The sequence below is a fragment of the Mandrillus leucophaeus genome, unplaced genomic scaffold, assembly GCF_000951045.1.
Source record: "Mandrillus leucophaeus isolate KB7577 unplaced genomic scaffold, Mleu.le_1.0 Scaffold170, whole genome shotgun sequence".
NCBI classification, from domain to species: domain Eukaryota; kingdom Metazoa; phylum Chordata; class Mammalia; order Primates; family Cercopithecidae; genus Mandrillus; species Mandrillus leucophaeus.
In genome coordinates this window covers 2,061,030-2,078,611 of record NW_012101699.1, presented here as the reverse complement: position 1 = coordinate 2,078,611, position 17,582 = coordinate 2,061,030, and the positions used below count along the sequence as shown (strand labels likewise).

Genomic DNA, 17,582 nt, shown 5'->3' with positions numbered 1-17,582 from the left:
ACAGAGCAAGACCCCATCTCAAAAACAAACAAACAAAAATCACCAGATACTTACTTTTCTAGCTTTAATTATAGATAAGGTACAGACTTGTGACCCAAGCTGGACCTACTTCAGACTTTCAGTCAGGAGCTAGAGATATGAGGAAACAGGAACAGAACAAAGGTCTCCAACCCCCGGTTTTACAGACCGGTACCAGCTCCTGGCCTATTAGGAACCAGGCTGTGCAGCAGGAAGTGAACAGCAGGTGAGCGAGCATTACCAGCTGAGCTCTGCCGCCTGTCAGATCGGCAGCGGCGTTAGATTTCATAGGAGCACGAACCCTGTTGTGAATGGTGCATGTGAGGGCTCTAGGTTGTGTGCTGTTTATGAGAACCTAATGCCTGGCGATCCGAGATGGAACAGTTTTATCCTGAAACCATTCCCCCAACCCTGCTGTCTGTGGAAGAATTGCCTTCCACGAAACCTGTCCCTGGTGCCAAAAAGGTTGGGTACCTCTGATGTAGAATACAGTTTGGTAATTTGTGGCAACATCAGTAACTTGAATTCCTAGAGGAAGGAGGAGTGGCACAGCAAAAGCAGTAGCTGTCTCATGCTGGTGAGGCTGTACCATCTACTTTTCCATGACAACAGTATTCTCACAAGTCTGGTTTCCTAGTGTGATCGTGGCCGTGGTCCAGAATGTTGCTGCCCTAGTTTCTGTTTTATTTTCCAAGCCTAGTTCTGTGACTATCAGGTTCCCTGGAGCTACCTGGTCCTTCGTGTAAATGAGCCAAAGTCAGTTTCTATTGCTGGAAACCTAACAAACTTTCACATTTCTTATAATCTTCCTATAACGCCACCTGCCACAACCCAGATTCTCATCTTTATTTTAAAAATACAGCTTAGACAACAAGTGTTTCTAAGTGAGAACATGATAAGCATTTTGGGTGGAGTTATCTTTCCTTGTGCAGTACTTTCTCTTCCATTTCCAGATGATTAGCAGCCTTGATCTCTCTCTTTTTTTTTTTTTTTTTGAGATGGAGTCTCGCTCTGTCGCCCAGGCTGGAGTGCAGTGGCACTTCTCGGCTCACTGCAAGCTCCGCCTCCCAGGTTCACGCCATTCTCCTGCCTCAGCCTCCCAAGTAACTGGGACTACAGGCGCCCGGCTAATTTTTCGTATTTTTAGTGGAGATGGGGTTTCACTTTGTTAGCCAGAATGGTCTCGATCTCCTGACCTCATGATCCTCCTGCCTCAGGGATCATGAGGGATTACAGGCGTGAGCCTGGGATTACAGGGGTGAGCCACCGCGCCTGGCCCTGATCTCTTTTTTTAAATGCCAGTAGGACTCCCTTAGTCATTGAGAAAAATAAAACACCCTCACACATTGCTACTCACTCTAGGGAGGTGGGGGGAGATACCACACACTCATGAGAACAACTGGATGAGATTATTGATAAGAAGTCTTTCAGATCTGGGGTTCTAGGAGTCTGTCATTTTCTTATTTCTTAATATTTAATGAGCTTTGCTAGGCTCACTGAGTTTTTAAAATATATTTTCAAAAAGATACATGTGCTTCCAGCTTCTGGTAATAGAGAAATAGCTCTTTTCAGACGAATTCATCTGTGGATAACTACTACACTCTGGATAAAATAGAAGCAACCTTAAGATACTGGAGAGAAATCAAAAGCAGGCAGATATTGGACACCTGTGTATATTTGGAAGAAGGAATTGTCACCAGATAAATTTTCTGGTTTTTACAGCTTTTTGCCTGGGAGTAGGCCACAGTCAGCACCAACAGAATGATCAAAACTTGGTCACAAACTTGCAGTCTTACTGGTGTGAAGAACCACAAGATAGAGTTTGAGGCAAACTTAGCAGTTGGAAAGTGAGAGGAGGAATCTTGGAAAGGAGAGAGGCAGAGAAGGGAAGCCCCAAATTCTGTGCACAAACTGTGCCCAAATCTCTAGCTGACCCCTGAACCATACATGCATAGGACAGACTCAAAGTAGCCCAAATAAGAACTGAACAAAGATATTTGATGCTGCCTGCTAGAGAGGTGGCAGAGTTTGGAATTTGACTCCAACTAATTTAACTACCTGCTTAAAAAACTCAGTACTCTTCAAAGGAACATAGCAAAATCCAGTTTCTACACATTGTGTACTATACAATTTCCAGGGTAAGGTAGGCATATGAAGAAATGGGAAAGTGCAACCAAAACTCAAGAGGAAGACAATCAGTAGAGACAATGACCTGGATGACCCAGATATTAGAATTCACAAAGAGTTTAAAACAACTATTATAATTGTGCTCAAGGACTTAAAGGAAAATATACATGTAAAGAATGAACTAATAGGAAATGCAAGCAGAGAAATAGAGATTGTGAAAAAAGTAATTCTAGACTATGAAATTTTAAAACTGAAAGGTCAGATACCTGAAATTGTAAAAAAAAAAAAAAAAAAAATTAGTGAATAGGCTTAACTTTTGGAAATGAACATAAGTAGAAGTCAATGACAGTTGAAGATAGACAGAAATTATCCTATCTGAAAAACAGGGAGAAAAAAAAGCCTCAGTTACCAATTAAATGATATTAAAAGGTCTAATATATATGAAGTTAGAGTTCTAGAAGGAGAGGGACAGAGAATGGGACAAACTATATTAAAAGGAAATAATGGCCTAAAATTTATCAAATTTGGTAAAAAATGTAATTTTACAGATTTATAACATTTGATGAATCTCAACCTGGATAAATACAAAGGAGGTCACAGCTATACATATCATTGATCAATGATATGCAATAGAAATATAGTGTGAACCAAGAATGAAAGCCACATACCTAATATAAAATTTTCCACCAGCCACATTAAAAAAGTAAACAGAAGCAAATAAATTAACTTTAATAATGTATTTTCTTTGACCCAGTATGTCCAAATATTATTTCCACATGAAATCAATATAAAATTGTTATTGAGATAACTTGCATGTATGTTTGTGTGTGTATGTATATGTTGGTATGTGTGTGTATATATGTTTTTAAGTAAATCATCTGGTATGTATTTTATACAGATAACATCTCAATTCAGAAGAGCCACATTTCATGTATTTAGTAGCCACGTATAGCTAGCTGGTCTCTACCATATTAGGGAAAGTCATAGAGAAATCACAGAAACCAAAGATTTGAAAGCAGGCTGAAAAAAACTGTACTACATGCAGAGAATCAATATTTGAATGACCATTGGCTTCTCATCAGAAACGACAAAGACCTGAAGCAATAGAATGACATTTTACATGCTGAAAGAGAGAGAGAGAGAAAAAAACCAACCCCGAATTCTATATCCAATGAAAATACTCTTCAAGAATCAAGATGAAATAAAGGCATTTTCAGGCAAAATAAAATTAAGCTAATTCATTGCCAGCAGGCCTGTACTATAAGATATACTAAAAAGGAAGTTATGTAAGTTAAAAGAAAAATATACCAGAGGGGAACTCTGATTTTAGGAAGAATGAAGAGCATTAGAAATGGTAGCTATCTGGATAAATATAAAATACTTTTTTTTCCCTCTCGATTTCTTTAAAATGCAGCTGACTGCTTAAAGCAAAATAATACTATTGTATTCTAGGAGGGAGTTTATAATGTAGGCAGTTATAATGTAAATAACCATGAAGATAGAATTTATTTAACATCTGAACTGGAAAAGCTCTATCTTTGTATCTGGAAAAGCTCTATATTTTTCTCTGGAAATTCTTGGATGTCTATTTTTTTGACTCTTGGCCAAAACAAGATAAAGGCAGCTTTTTTTTTTTTTTTTTTTTTTTGAGACAGAGTCTCGCTCTGTTGCCCAGGCTGGAGTGAAGTGGTGTGATCTTGCCTCACTGCAGCTTCCCTGGGTTCAAACAATTCTCATGTCTCAGCCTCCTGAGTAGCTGGGACTACAGGTGCATGCAACACGCCTGGCTAATTTTCTGTATTTTTAGTAGAGATGGGGTTTCACCATGTTGCCCAGGCTGGTCCTGAACTGCTGAGCTCAGGCAGTCCACCCACCTTGGCCTCCCAAAGTGCTAGGGTTACAGGTGTGAGCCACCGTGCCCAGCCATCAGCTTGTGTGAGTTTGTTGTTGTTTTGTTTTGTTTGTTTTTTCAGAAGGAGTTTTGCTCTGTCTCAAGTGATTCTCCTGCCTCAGCCTCCTGAGTAGCTGGGATTACAGGCATGCGCCACCACTCCTGGCTAATTTTTGTACTTTTCAGTAGAGACAAGGTCTTGAACTCCTGACCTCAGGCGATCCACCTGCCTTCACCTCCTGAAGTGCTGGGATTACAGGCATGCGCCACCACGCCCAGCTAATTTTTGTATTTTTGGTAGAGACGGGGTTTTGCCATGTTGGCCAGGAAGGTCTTGAACTCCTGACCTCAGGCGATCCACCTGCCTTCACCTCCCAAAGTGCTGGGATTACAGGCGTGAGCCACCATGCCCGGCCTGGCTTGTGTATTTTTAAGATCTCAATGCCAGTGGCTACTCCTGGTAAGCTTCCTTACTGATGGCTTCCGACTGGCCTAAAAGATTTGACAGGACTTGCTTGATTACATACAGTGCCCCTGCTGAGAGTTCCTCCTTTGAGCTCTCCAACACCAAGATTCTTCACACAGATCCAGAGTCATGGCATGGTCTGTGCAAATAAGGGAGGCTGCACATGGAGTGTCTCTTGGTTTTCTAGTGCTTCCCTGAACTCTCTCTCTTGCTGTGTTGTACCCTTTGCCTTTAAATAAAAACCTTAACATGAATATGCTCAGTGAAGTTTGGTGAGTGCCGTCGACTCTCTGAACTGGGAAAATCTTTGTAACAGCTATAGCATAAAGAAGAGTGGTGATGTCCTCTATACTTGCAATATTCTTGCATTCTATGTGAAACGATATATCAGCTCTAAATAGGTGATGAGTAACCAAAAATGTGTATTATAATTATTCAAGTAACCACTAAAAATACAAAGAGGTCTAACTAAAAAGTCAACATATAAATTAAAATAGGCCGGGTGTAGTGGCTCATGCCTGTAATTCCAACATTTTGGGAGGCTGAGGCTGGTGGGCCATGAGGTCAAGAGATCGAGACCATCCTGGCCAACACGGTGAAACCCCGTCTCTACTAAAAATACAAAAATTAGCTGGTGGCACATGCCTGTAGTCCCAGCTACTCAGGAGGCTGAGGCAGGAGAATTGCTTGAACCTGGGAGGCAGAGGTTGCAATGAGCTGAGATCGTGCCACTGCACTCTGGCCCGGTGACAGAGCGAGACTCTGTCTCAAAATACATATATATAAATATAGTAAAGTGGAATTTAAGAAAATTCAAAGCAAAGGAACACACAAACATACATACACACAATCTCCCAAAGTGTAAAAAACTGTAAGCCTAATGATAGGGTATAAAGTAATAAGTGAAAGATTGCTTTTCTGCCCCTCTCCACAAATACCAAAGAATAACGAGGGTGACAGCTTGTATTCTTCCAGATAGTTTTGCATGCATCATGTATGTATATACAGATGTAGAGTTTTTCAACAAATATAGATTCTTTTGTGGCTGGTTTTTTCATATGAATCAGTAATATATCAAGGTCAAATTCCAGTGTCATAGAGATCTACCTCATTCTATTTAATGGCTGCATAACATTTCATGGCATCAATATACTATAATTTGCTTCTCCATTCCCTTATTGATAGATATGTAGGTGGTCTTCAATTGTTCACATTGTATTTCTTTCTTACTGCTGCTATAACAAATTACCACAAATGCAGCATCTTAAAACAGCATAAATGTATTCTTTTACAGTTCTGGAAGTCAGAAGTCTGAATTCAGTTTTGCTGGCTTGAGATCAGGCTGTCGGCAGGGCTGGGTCCTTCTAGAGGCTCTCGGGAAAATCTGTTTCCTTGCCCTTTTCACCGTCTAGTGTTTCCCTGCAGCCCTTGGCTTGTGGCCCTTTCATCCATCTTCTAAGCATAGCACTCCACTCTCTGCTTCTGTCATCACATCACCTTCTCTTGAGAAAGATCCCAGGCTGGTATTTACACTCCTTGTTGGCAGGAACTTTGCCTGTCTTCCCCTCCTCCCACTGTGTGTGGCATGTGTCATTGTTCCCAGTGAGTACTCCATAAATACTTGTTTAACTAAATAAATAGCTAATGGATGGTTCCAAAAATTACATAAACAGTTGATGTGAAATAGTTAGAATCCTGGGGTTTTCTGTCCATCCCACTGTCACTTTCTTACCGTGTCTTCCGTTGAAGAAGACGGTCCTGGGTGAGCAGGAGTGCGTTTGCCATTACAGGAGTCCGTGACATTCAGGGATGTGGCCGTGTTCTTCAGCCAGGACGAGTGGTTGCACCTGGGCTCTGCCCAGAGAGCCTTGTACCGGGAGGTGATGCTGGAGAACTACAGCAGCCTGGTCTCACTGGGTAAGAATTTTTGCCTATGACGAAGAACCTGTTACAGGAACGCCTCACAGATCCATCTTTGGGGTTCCGAGCCTGTAGTTTTTCACCCTAGTGAGCCCCTCGGAAAGGTTGAATTGCTGTAGAGTTGAAAGTGTACATTCCTGTTGTGATGCCCTTCTTGCTGTTTGTTTCTCTACCCTCCACTCTCCCTCACATCCCACCGCCAATCAGATTTTCCTCCTTGGAGTAGGCCAGTGAGTAGATCCCAGTTTAGATTCTGAAAAACATATAGGGACCCCCCATCTTAGAGGCATTCATTGCCAGGGCCCTATAATGTTTCTGAATGGAGACCTTCCCCACCCATTGACAGCTCCAGTGCCCCTGAGAAGTGCTAGTGCTGCCTTGTCTGCCTCTCAGGCCTCGCGTCCTTTGCTGTGTCGGTTCAGAGTGAGTAGTATGTGAGTTCTTGGATTGCTCTTCATGCTATTTGTTCAAGCTTCCTTTCCTTCCTCATGAGCAGGGATTCCATTTTCAATGCCAAAGTTGATTCATCAGTTGCAACAAGGAGAAGATCCCTGCTTGGAGGAAAGAGAAGTCCCTTCAGACACCTGTGTAGGTAAGTGAGAGGCTGGGAAATGGGCACAAGAGAGTCTTCGTAGACACGTAGGTCACAAAGAGGCAGTTCTTGGGAAACTCTTGGAAATACTGAGTTCTACTGAGATGCTCAGGCAGTTGTATTTTGTTTGAGTTGTATAGGTTAAAGTACACACAATCACCTAATTGCAGTTATCTAATGTTAACCTATTTTCTGTCATGGATTGATGAAAGGAAATCAGGTTTCAACAGAGAGTAGTTTAGAGTCACCTCAAACTAAATCTTTTCACCCAGAATCAAAGCTGAGCTTGGGACTTGGACATATTTCAGGACTTTAAGACATATTGACTTCAAATCTCCTGCAGGTTTTCATTATTCTCAAGAGAGTCCTACAAAGAGAGTGAGCGCAGTCTTTTGGTTGCAGCTTGTTAGAAGAAATGAATATGTCTCCCTTTGTGATAAAATAAAAAGGGGAAAATACAAAGAAAGGCAATATGAAAAAACGGTTATTCTTCCAATCACCAGGGATAGATTGTTGCACAGGGGCAATTTACTCCATATTTTCCTCTTTTTTATAATGAGCATCTTAAACTTTAATCACATAGAATCCTCACAGTCATGCTGCAGGGCTGTTGTAATTTTCAAAACCTGAACGTCCCCCCACTCCTTTTTTTTTTTTTTTTGAGATGATTCTCTGTCACCCAGGCTGGAGTGCAGGGTGTGATCACAGCTCACTACTCTGTCACCCAGGCTGGAGTGCAGGGTGTGATCACAGCTCACTGCTCTGTCACCCAGGCTGGAGTGCAGGGTGTGATCACAGCTCACTGCTCTGTCACCGGCTGGAGTGCAGGGTGTGATCACAGCTCACTGCTCTGTCACCCAGGCTGGAGTGCAGTGGTGTGATCACAGCTCACTGCACTCTCTGCCTCCCAGGCTCAAGCGATCCTTTCACCTCAGCCTCCTGAGTAGCTGGGACCACAGGTGCGTGCTACCACACCTAGCTAATTTTTTGTATTTTTGGTAGAGATGGGGTTTCACCATGTTGTCCAGGCTGGTCTCGAACTCCTGAGCTCGGGTGATCCACCTGCCTCAGCCTCCCAAAGTGCTGAGATTACAGGTGTGAACCACCGTGCCTAGCCTTCCTCTTTTTAACAGACTGTTTCCCGCTTCGCAGACTATGATATAAAATCAGTTACATGAAATAAAGAAATTTAAGAAAACCAATCCAAATATTTAAAAAATTATTGGATATGGAGTTTCAAAGGGAACATGGGGAGATAATACAATGAAAGGGACATGTGAGTAAGAAGGAGAGAGAACATGGGGAGATAATACAATGAAAGGGACATGTGAGTAAGAAGGAGAAAGTAGGCTGCCTGCTTCATTGCCTGGTATATGCAGAGTGGAAAACGATGACAGAGTGGAGTATCCCATGGAATTCAACGTGGGCTTCTCATTTGGCATTTTTCTGTATCCTCATATCTTCTACCCAGCCTGTTCTTCTGCATCTAACTTTACTTTACCTGGGTGGAATCACTTCATTTTCATTGTTAGTTTGTCCTGTGTATTCTCCCATGCCATTCCTTAACCCATTCACCCCACTTTCCTTTATCCCATCCTGTTCTTCCCAAGATTCAGGTCAGCATTTGAAATCTGATTGTACACTCTGCTTTTACATATACTGTTACCAGTTTTATTGTCTCACTGATACGTCAGTTTGTTTCTTCCAGCAGAGGAGGCATTAATTCTTCTGATTCATTTTAGGTTTCAAGACTTGGCCTGAAACAGAAGCATTGCCTCATAGACAGGACGTTTTTGTAGAGGAAACATCTCAGGGAATGATAAAGGAAGAATCCATTAAGGATGGTCCCTGGGACCTTAACTCTGAAGAAGCTGTGGAATTTGAGAGCAGGATAGAAGAGGAGCAAGAGAAGAAACCTCTCAGGCAAATGATAGTCTCGCATGAGAAAACCATCAGTGAAGATGGAAACCATACGAGTCTTGAATTGGAGAAAAGCTTATTTATAAATACAGCTCTCATCGCACAACAGAGTGTTCCTATAGAAAGGATACCCAATATGTATTATACATTTGGGGAAGATTTTAAACAGAATTTTGATCTCATGAAATGCTTCCAAATTTACCCAGGAGGAAAACCTCACATCTGTAATGAATGTGGGAAGAGCTTCAAGCAGAATCTTCATCTTATTGAACATCAGAGAATTCATACAGGTGAGAAACCCTACAAATGTAACGAGTGTGAAAAAACCTTCAGCCACAGATCATCCCTTCTTTCTCATCAGAGAATTCATACTGGAGAGAAACCTTACAAGTGTAATGAGTGTGAGAAAGCATTTAGCAACAGTTCAACCCTTATCAAACATCTGAGAGTGCATACCGGAGAGAAACCGTATCGATGTAGGGAGTGTGGTAAAGCCTTTAGCCAGTGTTCAACCCTCACTGTACATCAGAGAATTCATACTGGAGAGAAACTCTATAAATGTGGTGAATGTGAGAAGGCCTTCAACTGCAGAGCAAAACTTCACAGGCATCAAAGAATCCATACAGGCGAGAAACCCTATAAATGTAGTGAGTGTGGGAAGGGTTACAGCCAGTTTACCTCTCTGGCTGAACATCAGAGGCTTCATACTGGAGAACAGCTGTATAAATGCCTGGAATGTGGGAGAACCTTCACACGTATTGCAACCCTTATTGAACATCAGCGCATTCACACTGGACAAAAACCTTATCAATGCAATGAATGTGAGAAAGCCTTCAACCAGTATTCATCCTTTAATGAACATCGGAAAATTCATACTGGGGAAAAACTTTATACATGTGAGGAATGTGGGAAAGCCTTTGGTTGCAAATCTAACCTTTATAGGCATCAGAGAATTCACACCGGAGAGAAGCCGTATCAGTGTAATCAGTGTGGAAAGGCGTTCAGCCAGTATTCATTTTTAACGGAACATGAGAGGATCCACACTGGGGAGAAACTGTATAAATGTATGGAATGTGGGAAAGCCTACAGTTACAGATCAAACCTTTGTAGACACAAAAAAGTTCACACTAAAGAGAAACTCTATAAATGGAAGGAATATGGGAAACCATTAATCTGCAGCTCCTCACTCACTCAGTATCAGAGATTTCTTAGAGGAGATAAGGCCTATGAGGCTTAGTTCATCTCTCAAATAATCCAGGACTTCTCACTGGGGAATAAGGAGAATAATCAATAGGGTACAAACTCCTAATAGATTTGTCTTTTTTACTTCTCCTGAAGGAAATATGTTAGTTACCACTAAGTAATGATAAAATTGATCAGTGAAATTATGAAGAGCACTGACTTGCTAAGTTTTAAAAGAACCATAAATTTGAAGGTTTCTAAAAACCTATGAATATTTAATTGATAGAAAAAATGTAAAAGGCCTAACTTTTAAAAAATCATGAAAAATAGTTAAATATACATTTTGTTTCTCTCATAAGACCGTATTCCCTTTATAAGAGTAAGCTTCAATGTGTGAATTTTCTTTTAAAAACAGTCACTGAGTTATTAATAATGTAAATAAGTGTGTGGCCTTCTTTAAAATAGCCAGCCAACATAGGAAGCGCTTATTTTCATAAAGGGAAGCTAAACATAAAAATGAATTATTTAAATTTAACTCTTCACCTGGAAATAATAAAGCTCTTTTTATGAGCTGTCCCACCAGCAACTTACATATGTAAACATACGTATATACACATATGCATGTGTGTGTGTGTAAACGTAAAAGTCCTTTATTATTAAAAAATGTAGTTTTATTAATTTAGAATTTAGTTCTTAAAATCTTGCCCAAAGGTAGACTCTCTTACTTATCTTCTGTCATTTCTTAAATTGACATAGTTTTATATAACTGAACTGAGTACTATTATAGTACCGTAGAAGGCGGATTAACTGAAGCAACTGGAAAGACTGTTAAGCACATACTTTGTTATCTGTTGCAGAAGGGATATATTTGGCAGAACCTGAGGCTACATGTCTGGTAGCTCATTAGATCCAGGAGAGGTTTAATTATAGCCTTTCATTGTACTAATGAAGAACCTGAACTTAGTGAACAGAGTCAAGACTAGAATCTAGGTCTTCGGATCTGGTGTTTTGTGATGATTATAGACTTATTTCCAACCTGAGGTCCCAACAGTACTGTTTGTTTTGTAGCCTAGTTAGACATAGTTGCAGTAATTTAAAGTTACTGTTTTATCTATAAGGGTTTCCTCTCACCTTAATCTTAATAATTGACTCACAACTATATTCTTTTTTCTTATGAGTCCCTAATTATGCCTGCTTTTATTATAATTGTACTTAAATCTGTAAAGCTAGCTGAGGTCCAGAAAGTGTAATTGCTTTTGGATATTTCACATATAAGATTGCCTTATTACACATATTTTAGGAATTATTTTGTGGAAAGTTATATATGAAGAGTTAATTATTAAGCATTCTTTTCATCAATTTAAATGTTTAGTTCCCCCCAGGCATTTTTCCTCCAACTTTATATTTGACTTTCATTGAATTCACAGTTGGTATCATAAAAAAAAAAATTATTCTAATACAATTAGCTAGACCTTCTGAGAAAAATATTAGAATTAAATCCAAGCAGTCAGTATATTTCTTAATTGACTGGTTTTAGCTTATCAGAAAGTTATTGTTTTATGTATTTAAATACATTTACAAAGAAAATGAGGCTTTTAAACAGACCTCAATATTTAACATTGTACCCAGTAGTGGTGAGCATGCTTAGTACCCAAATTTTGGTTCCTAAATGCCATTCCCCACTAACAGGAACCAGGGTTCCTTGGAGAAGTGACTGATTCCGTTTGGAGCAGGGGAAGTGGGTGGTGTGGCTAAAATACTTTTTTTTATTAAGAAAATAAAATGAAAAGCAAGATAGTATTTGAAGACTAATGGGATAATGTCAGAAGGGGACAGGCGCCAAGTCGAAGGTATTCTCACGGGCCAAATTTAGGACAACTTAAAATCAAAAAGAATAATCACTGATATTGCTGATAATGCTAAGAAGGAAAAGAAGTTCATAATGATGACAGTAGAGAAAAAAGAAAACTTGTTATAAAATTATTTGAAGAATGTCTTCTTTTAAATGTACACAGAATGATAGATTTGGAAAAATTACCATTTTACAACCCTTAATGTAATTAAATCTGGCAAAAATCAATGGTAAAACCCATTAGGTGAAAAAAATTTTAAGGAACTTTGTTTACAAGGTGTCAGAAGATCACAGATACCTATTGCAAAAGAATCGCCTTTACAATGAGATTTGGCTGTCAAACTGCATTTCCCTACTTCTGGAATAAGCCAACATGATGTGGCTCTTGATAGGACGCAGTATGAAGCATGTGTGATCATCCTTGATGTACTGCCAAAAATGTTTACCCCAAATTTAATTAAATCTTTTGTCTAGACTTATCTTCCTATTTAAAGAAATACAAGGAGTAGAGGAACAAGTTGAATTACACATTATGGAAATAGACAAGTCCAGAGTTGGTACAGGACAACTGGTCTGGAATTTTTTTTTAAATTTATTTTAAAATGGTTTTCTTAAATGTACTTTTTAAACACAACATGAGAAAGGTGTTAAAACTGGTGTAATAGCTCAAAAGAATAAGTATTCCAGATTTCGGGAGGAATGAAGAGGGAGATATTCAGAAACCTTCACCAGAGTCCCCCTACCTTGATCATAGTGGATTAATGATGTGCTTTGTAGATGTGGTTAGTCAATGACACCAGCTTGACGGATCTTTCTTTCTGCTCCACACCCCATTGAGTTATCTGGTCCCCTTGGCTGATGAAGAACCATTAGGCGAGGAGCACTGGCATCATCCAGGGTGATGTTCTTCAAGGGACTGACCAACCGCTCAGGTCGAGGAGCTGCAACAGCCTTGGGGCCCTCACAGACCCGCCACACATTCCAGGTGTTGCACTTGCCAGTGCGCTGATGAAGAGTCACTGAGAACTCCACCTCATCTCCTGCCTGGAGCTCAAGGCCATCCTCAACTTCATTCACATGGAAAAAGAGCTTCTTGCTATCTCCTACTTCATAGTTAATGAAGCCAAACTGATCTTTCACACATTCCACTGTGGCCCTACGCAGGGGTGTGAGGTTGTAAGCCATAGTTTGTGCATTTTGGCCCTGGTCTGGACTTTTCAAAAAGCAAATGTAATAAAACAAAAAGTGGTCTCTTCTAGATTAAGGCAAGAGAGATAATCGAATGGAAAGTGCGATCCTTTATTAGCTTCTGATTCATTAAAAAAAACCTATAAAAGACATTTGAGGGGCTATTTGGGGAAATAGGAAGATGGAATGGGTATTAGATAAATGTGGTGTGTTTGATTTTTCTAGAAGTGATAATTGAGTTACGTCGGATAATGTTCTAATTCTTAGGAGATGCATGCAGAAGTTTTTTTAAGTTTGAAAAGTCATGATGTTGGCAGCATATTTTCAAATAACGTACAAAATTAGTCAACTTTTTTTGTGGTGGATGTAGAGATGTTCATTGGTCATTTAAAAAATTTTTCTGTGTGTCAATTTTTAATAAAAATTAATGCAAAAAGTGATTGGATAAAGTGATGAATCTTTCAATCAGAATTCTTCATTTATATTCTTAGGAAGTTCCTGTTTAAGAGTTAATCCTCCAGTGATGTAATTGTTGGAAATAAAGTAACTGGGTGGTACTGGGTTCCCTTTAAATGGAATGAGCATGCTCCACTTTCTCTCTCATGCTAAATGTAACTAAGGCATGGAGCAGCTGTCTGGGCACCCTCAAAAGTAATAACAGGCAGATTTGGGAAGGAAACTGGAATTTGAAAGGAGATCATTGTGGCACTCGGGCATTCCTGTGGTGAGGACAGAGATGGCTGAGCAGGCATCTAAACCTCAGTTAAGAACCCTTCACTCTGATTAGAGGATCTCTGGGCCAAAAAGGTTTAGGAGAATCCCCATTGCTTTTCTTCCCTCACTATCTTCCTGCTACTTGGACCTGGAAGTGATGTATCCATGAGGTGTGTAGCAGAGAGGAGAACCTAAACCCTTGGATTTCTAACCTGATGATCAGGAAGAGGAAGTGGCTCCTTAGAGCTGGAAGGTGTCAAGGTGGTGACAAAGATAAGGAAGCTCAAGAAAGTGATCTCATAACAGTTGTTTATGCAATCTGGGGCCCTCCCCTGGTCTATACATATATAGGTCTGATGCAATAATTGTTCAGGTCTGACACTGGGCAAAGAGAGATCCAGATAGCACTGAAAATACCTAGAAAACTGGACTGACATTAGAACCACAGCCCATAGGAGATGGATTGGAACTGGTGACCAAGACTTAATCAGTTAAATTGCCTGCTGGAAAAAATACCCTAACATTTTCTGGAAGAATTGAATACCCAGAGGCCCATAATATTCAAAATGTCCAAGATGCAATGCAGAATCACATGAAATACATAAGTCAGAAAATTTTCAACAATTCAAAGGAAAGACAACAGACACTAACCCCAAGATGACACAGATGTTGGAATTATGAGACAAACACTTTAAAGTAGATATTATAACAATGTTTCAGAAAGTGTGGCCATTCCAGAAATTGATGAAATGTCAAATGTTTCAGTAGGAAAATAGTAATTTGACTCACTTCTAATAAATAGAATATGATAGAAGTGATGTGATGTCACTTAAAATATTTGGTTATGAAAAGGCTATGGCTTTTGCACAGGCATGCGCTCTCTTGAATCACTTGTCCTTTGGGAAGCCAGTTGCCTTATTGTGAGGACACTTAGCCTATGGAGAGTTCCACATAGTAAGTAACTGAAGCCCATGGCCAACAACCAGCAACAAACTGGCCTTCTAGCAACCATGTGAGTGAGCTTAGAAGTGGATCCTCCCTTGCCTGAGCCTTCAAATAGGACTGCAGCCACAGCCAACTACTTGCCCATAACCTCATGTGAGACACTGAGTCAGAAAGACCTAGCTAAACCAGTCACTTCTGGCTTCTTAACCCCCAGAAACTCTGGGTTAGTAAATGTTTTAACTGGTAGGTTTTGGGGTAATTTGTTATGCATCAACAGATAACTGATACAGAACTTGGTACTTGGAGGTGGGCAGCTGCCATAATGAAAACCCAAAATATGGGAGTGGTTTTGGAACTTGGCAGTAGGTGTTAAGTAGGCATGTGCTGGTAAAAAACTAAAGTGCTTTGAAGAAGCGATAGCAGCATCATGGTCTGACAAGGCTGTACATGAGGACTTCTAGAAAACTGGAGGAAGGAAGAACTTCTGTAGTGGCAGACTGAAAGTAAAACATGTGCCTAATATGATCTCACTAGAGAGATTTCCTGGCCGAGTGTTGCAGGTGCCATCTGGCTTCTTGATTATAGTAACATGACGAGAGATTAAAAACCATAGGAAAGACCATCAAGCAAAAAGGATCCAGGGCTTGATGGTTTTGGAAGTAGTCTCATCAAGAGAACAGGATTTGCTAAAATTAAGAAATCACTTCTCAGCAAAGATCAAATGTAGAGAACTCCTTGGAAAACACCCTCCAATGATGAAGCTCATTATAGTGTTTAATGAAAATTAATAAAAAGTTGACAAGGGTGTGGAAAAATTGGAACCTTCACACACTGCTGGTGGGAGTATAAAATGGTGCAGCCCCTTTGGAAAACAGACTGGAATTTACTTCAAAGATTAAATATAGTTACCATGTGACTTAGCAATTCCACTCCTAAATTTATACCCAAGAGAAATGGAAACAAACATTGATATATGTACATGAATGTTCATAGCAGCATTATTGATAATAGAAAGTGGAGACAACCCAATGTTCATCAACCAATGAATGAGCAGGCAAAATCTGGCACATTTGTATAATGAAACGTTGTTTGTCAATAAAAAGAAAACGCTGATAAATGCGACAACATGGATCAACCTTGAAAACGTGCTGAGTGAAGGAAGCCAGTAACAAAGGACCACATATTGGATGGTTCCATTTATATGTGGTTTTTCCGAATCAGCAAATCTGTAGAGACAGAAAGTAGATGATTGATCTCCAAGGGCTTTAGAGGGTTGGAGAAAATGTGGGGTGACTGATAATGGATGTGGAGTTGCTTTTTGGAATAATGAAAATTTTCTAAAATCATTCTAATTATTGCACAACTCCGAATATACTACAAGGGTTTGGATTGTACACTTTATATGGGTGGATTACATGGTATGTGAATTCTATCTCAATTGAGTTTGTTGTAAACAGCCTATTGCAAATGCTTATCTGTTAATGCCAATCTGTAATAAAATTTTATGTGGTTCATCTTTGGAAATGTTCTTTCACACTGATAGCATTGTTGGATGCTGATATCTGTCCATAAGCATATTATTTCAATTGGGCATATCCAGTGCTTAGAAGTCATTTATAGAATTTCGTTAGATTCTTTGGACGTTTGCCTTTCGGCACACTGTTACATTGCAGATTAATCAGAAGAGTTGGGTGGATCCTCCTCAGTTGTACTGTTAAGTGAATTTTGAAATATGTATATTTCTTTTGCATTTGCATTAGGATCTAAAAAATGCTGCTGGAATTGGAGTTTGTGCTCATAATCCATATGTGTGGAAAATATTTGTGAGAAAGGAGATATCACTTCTTATTTTAAACTTGGACAGCATGTCAAATATATAAAGCATTTCACATTACTTGTGATTAAAATATTAGTTGTCATTGAAGTGACTTTGCAGCAGAATAAGCTTTGCATATAAGCTCTGATTTCCCTTGAAATTTAAGGTTGAATTCATTAAGAAACATCAAGTTTGCAGCAAAAGCTAGTTTCTAAAGGCATCCCATGTTTAATAATAGTGTTTGAACAAAGTTCTTCTCATTCAGAAAAATTTCACCCTCAGCCCTGAGCTTAAAAAATTGCAAACTTTATTACTGCTAAGTCATTGAACTGCTGTGTGGCAGAGCTAGTCAGGATATTTGACTTCTATTTCTGGAAAAAAAAAAGTCACAGAGCTAACAATAGTTAAGTCCATAAGAGCAAATGAAGTTCACTTTTGACATTACTTGTTCAATAAGACAGACTTACTTATTTCCTGCATACTACCTGCTGATGAATAACTGCAGGTTTTAAACACCTTAAACTTTTGCATGCTTTGTAAACTTGTCTAACCAAGCCTTGGAAAAAGTTCTTTAGGCCAGGCACAGTGGCTCATGCCTGTAATCCCAGCACTTTGGGAGGCCAAGGCGGGTGGATCACTTGAGGTCAGGAGTTCAAGACCAGCCTGGCCAACATGGCAAAACCCCGTCTCTACTAAAAATACAAAAATTAGTTGGGCATGGTGGCATGTGCCTGTAATCCCAGCTACTCAGGTGGCTGAGGCATGAGAATCCCTGAAACCCAGGAGGCGGATGTTGCAGTGAGCCGAGATCATGCCACTGCACTCCGGCCTGGGCGACAAGACTGTGTCTCAAAAAAAAAAAAAAGTTTTTTACGTATTTTTACTACCAGCAGTTGGAACACATTTTTACAGATTTCACTTCGGGTTTACCAAATTAGTATTTTCTTTGAA

At 39.7% G+C, this 17,582-nt stretch overlaps 2 protein-coding genes across 3 annotated transcripts in view; one reads left to right on the top strand and one right to left on the bottom strand.

Annotated features, from left to right (window-relative positions):
* Nucleotides 1–10,780, top strand: part of ZNF354C (zinc finger protein 354C) — an 18,628-nt gene extending 7,848 nt beyond the window's left edge. Inside the window, exons 3-5 of the mRNA XM_011976877.1 lie at nucleotides 6,293–6,419; nucleotides 6,919–7,014; nucleotides 8,757–10,780. Of these exons, the coding sequence (XP_011832267.1) occupies nucleotides 6,293–6,419; nucleotides 6,919–7,014; nucleotides 8,757–10,171 (1,638 nt within the window). The 3' untranslated portion in view covers nucleotides 10,172–10,780. The remainder of the gene's footprint in view (nucleotides 1–6,292; nucleotides 6,420–6,918; nucleotides 7,015–8,756) is intronic.
* Nucleotides 10,781–12,201: 1,421 nt separating this feature from the next.
* LOC105537290 (cold shock domain-containing protein E1) lies at nucleotides 12,202–13,654 on the bottom strand. 2 transcript variants are annotated; one of them, XM_011976874.1, is made up of 2 exons: nucleotides 13,025–13,654; nucleotides 12,462–12,964 (listed from the first exon to the last, which is right to left on the bottom strand). In XM_011976874.1, exons 1-2 carry the CDS (start codon nucleotides 13,151–13,153, stop codon nucleotides 12,752–12,754), a joined length of 342 nt encoding a protein of 113 aa, XP_011832264.1. In that variant the 5' UTR covers nucleotides 13,154–13,654; the 3' UTR covers nucleotides 12,462–12,751. The 2 variants fall into 2 exon arrangements, with proteins under 2 accessions (XP_011832263.1, XP_011832264.1); XM_011976873.1 differs by having other exon boundaries at nucleotides 12,202–13,654.
* Between the last annotated feature and the right edge of the window lie 3,928 nt (nucleotides 13,655–17,582).

Excerpts from the sequence above, each read along its gene's own strand:
- LOC105537290 (XM_011976873.1), bottom strand. The coding sequence starts at position 13,153 with ATGGCTTACAACCTCACACCCCTGCGTAGGGCCACAGTGGAATGTGTG.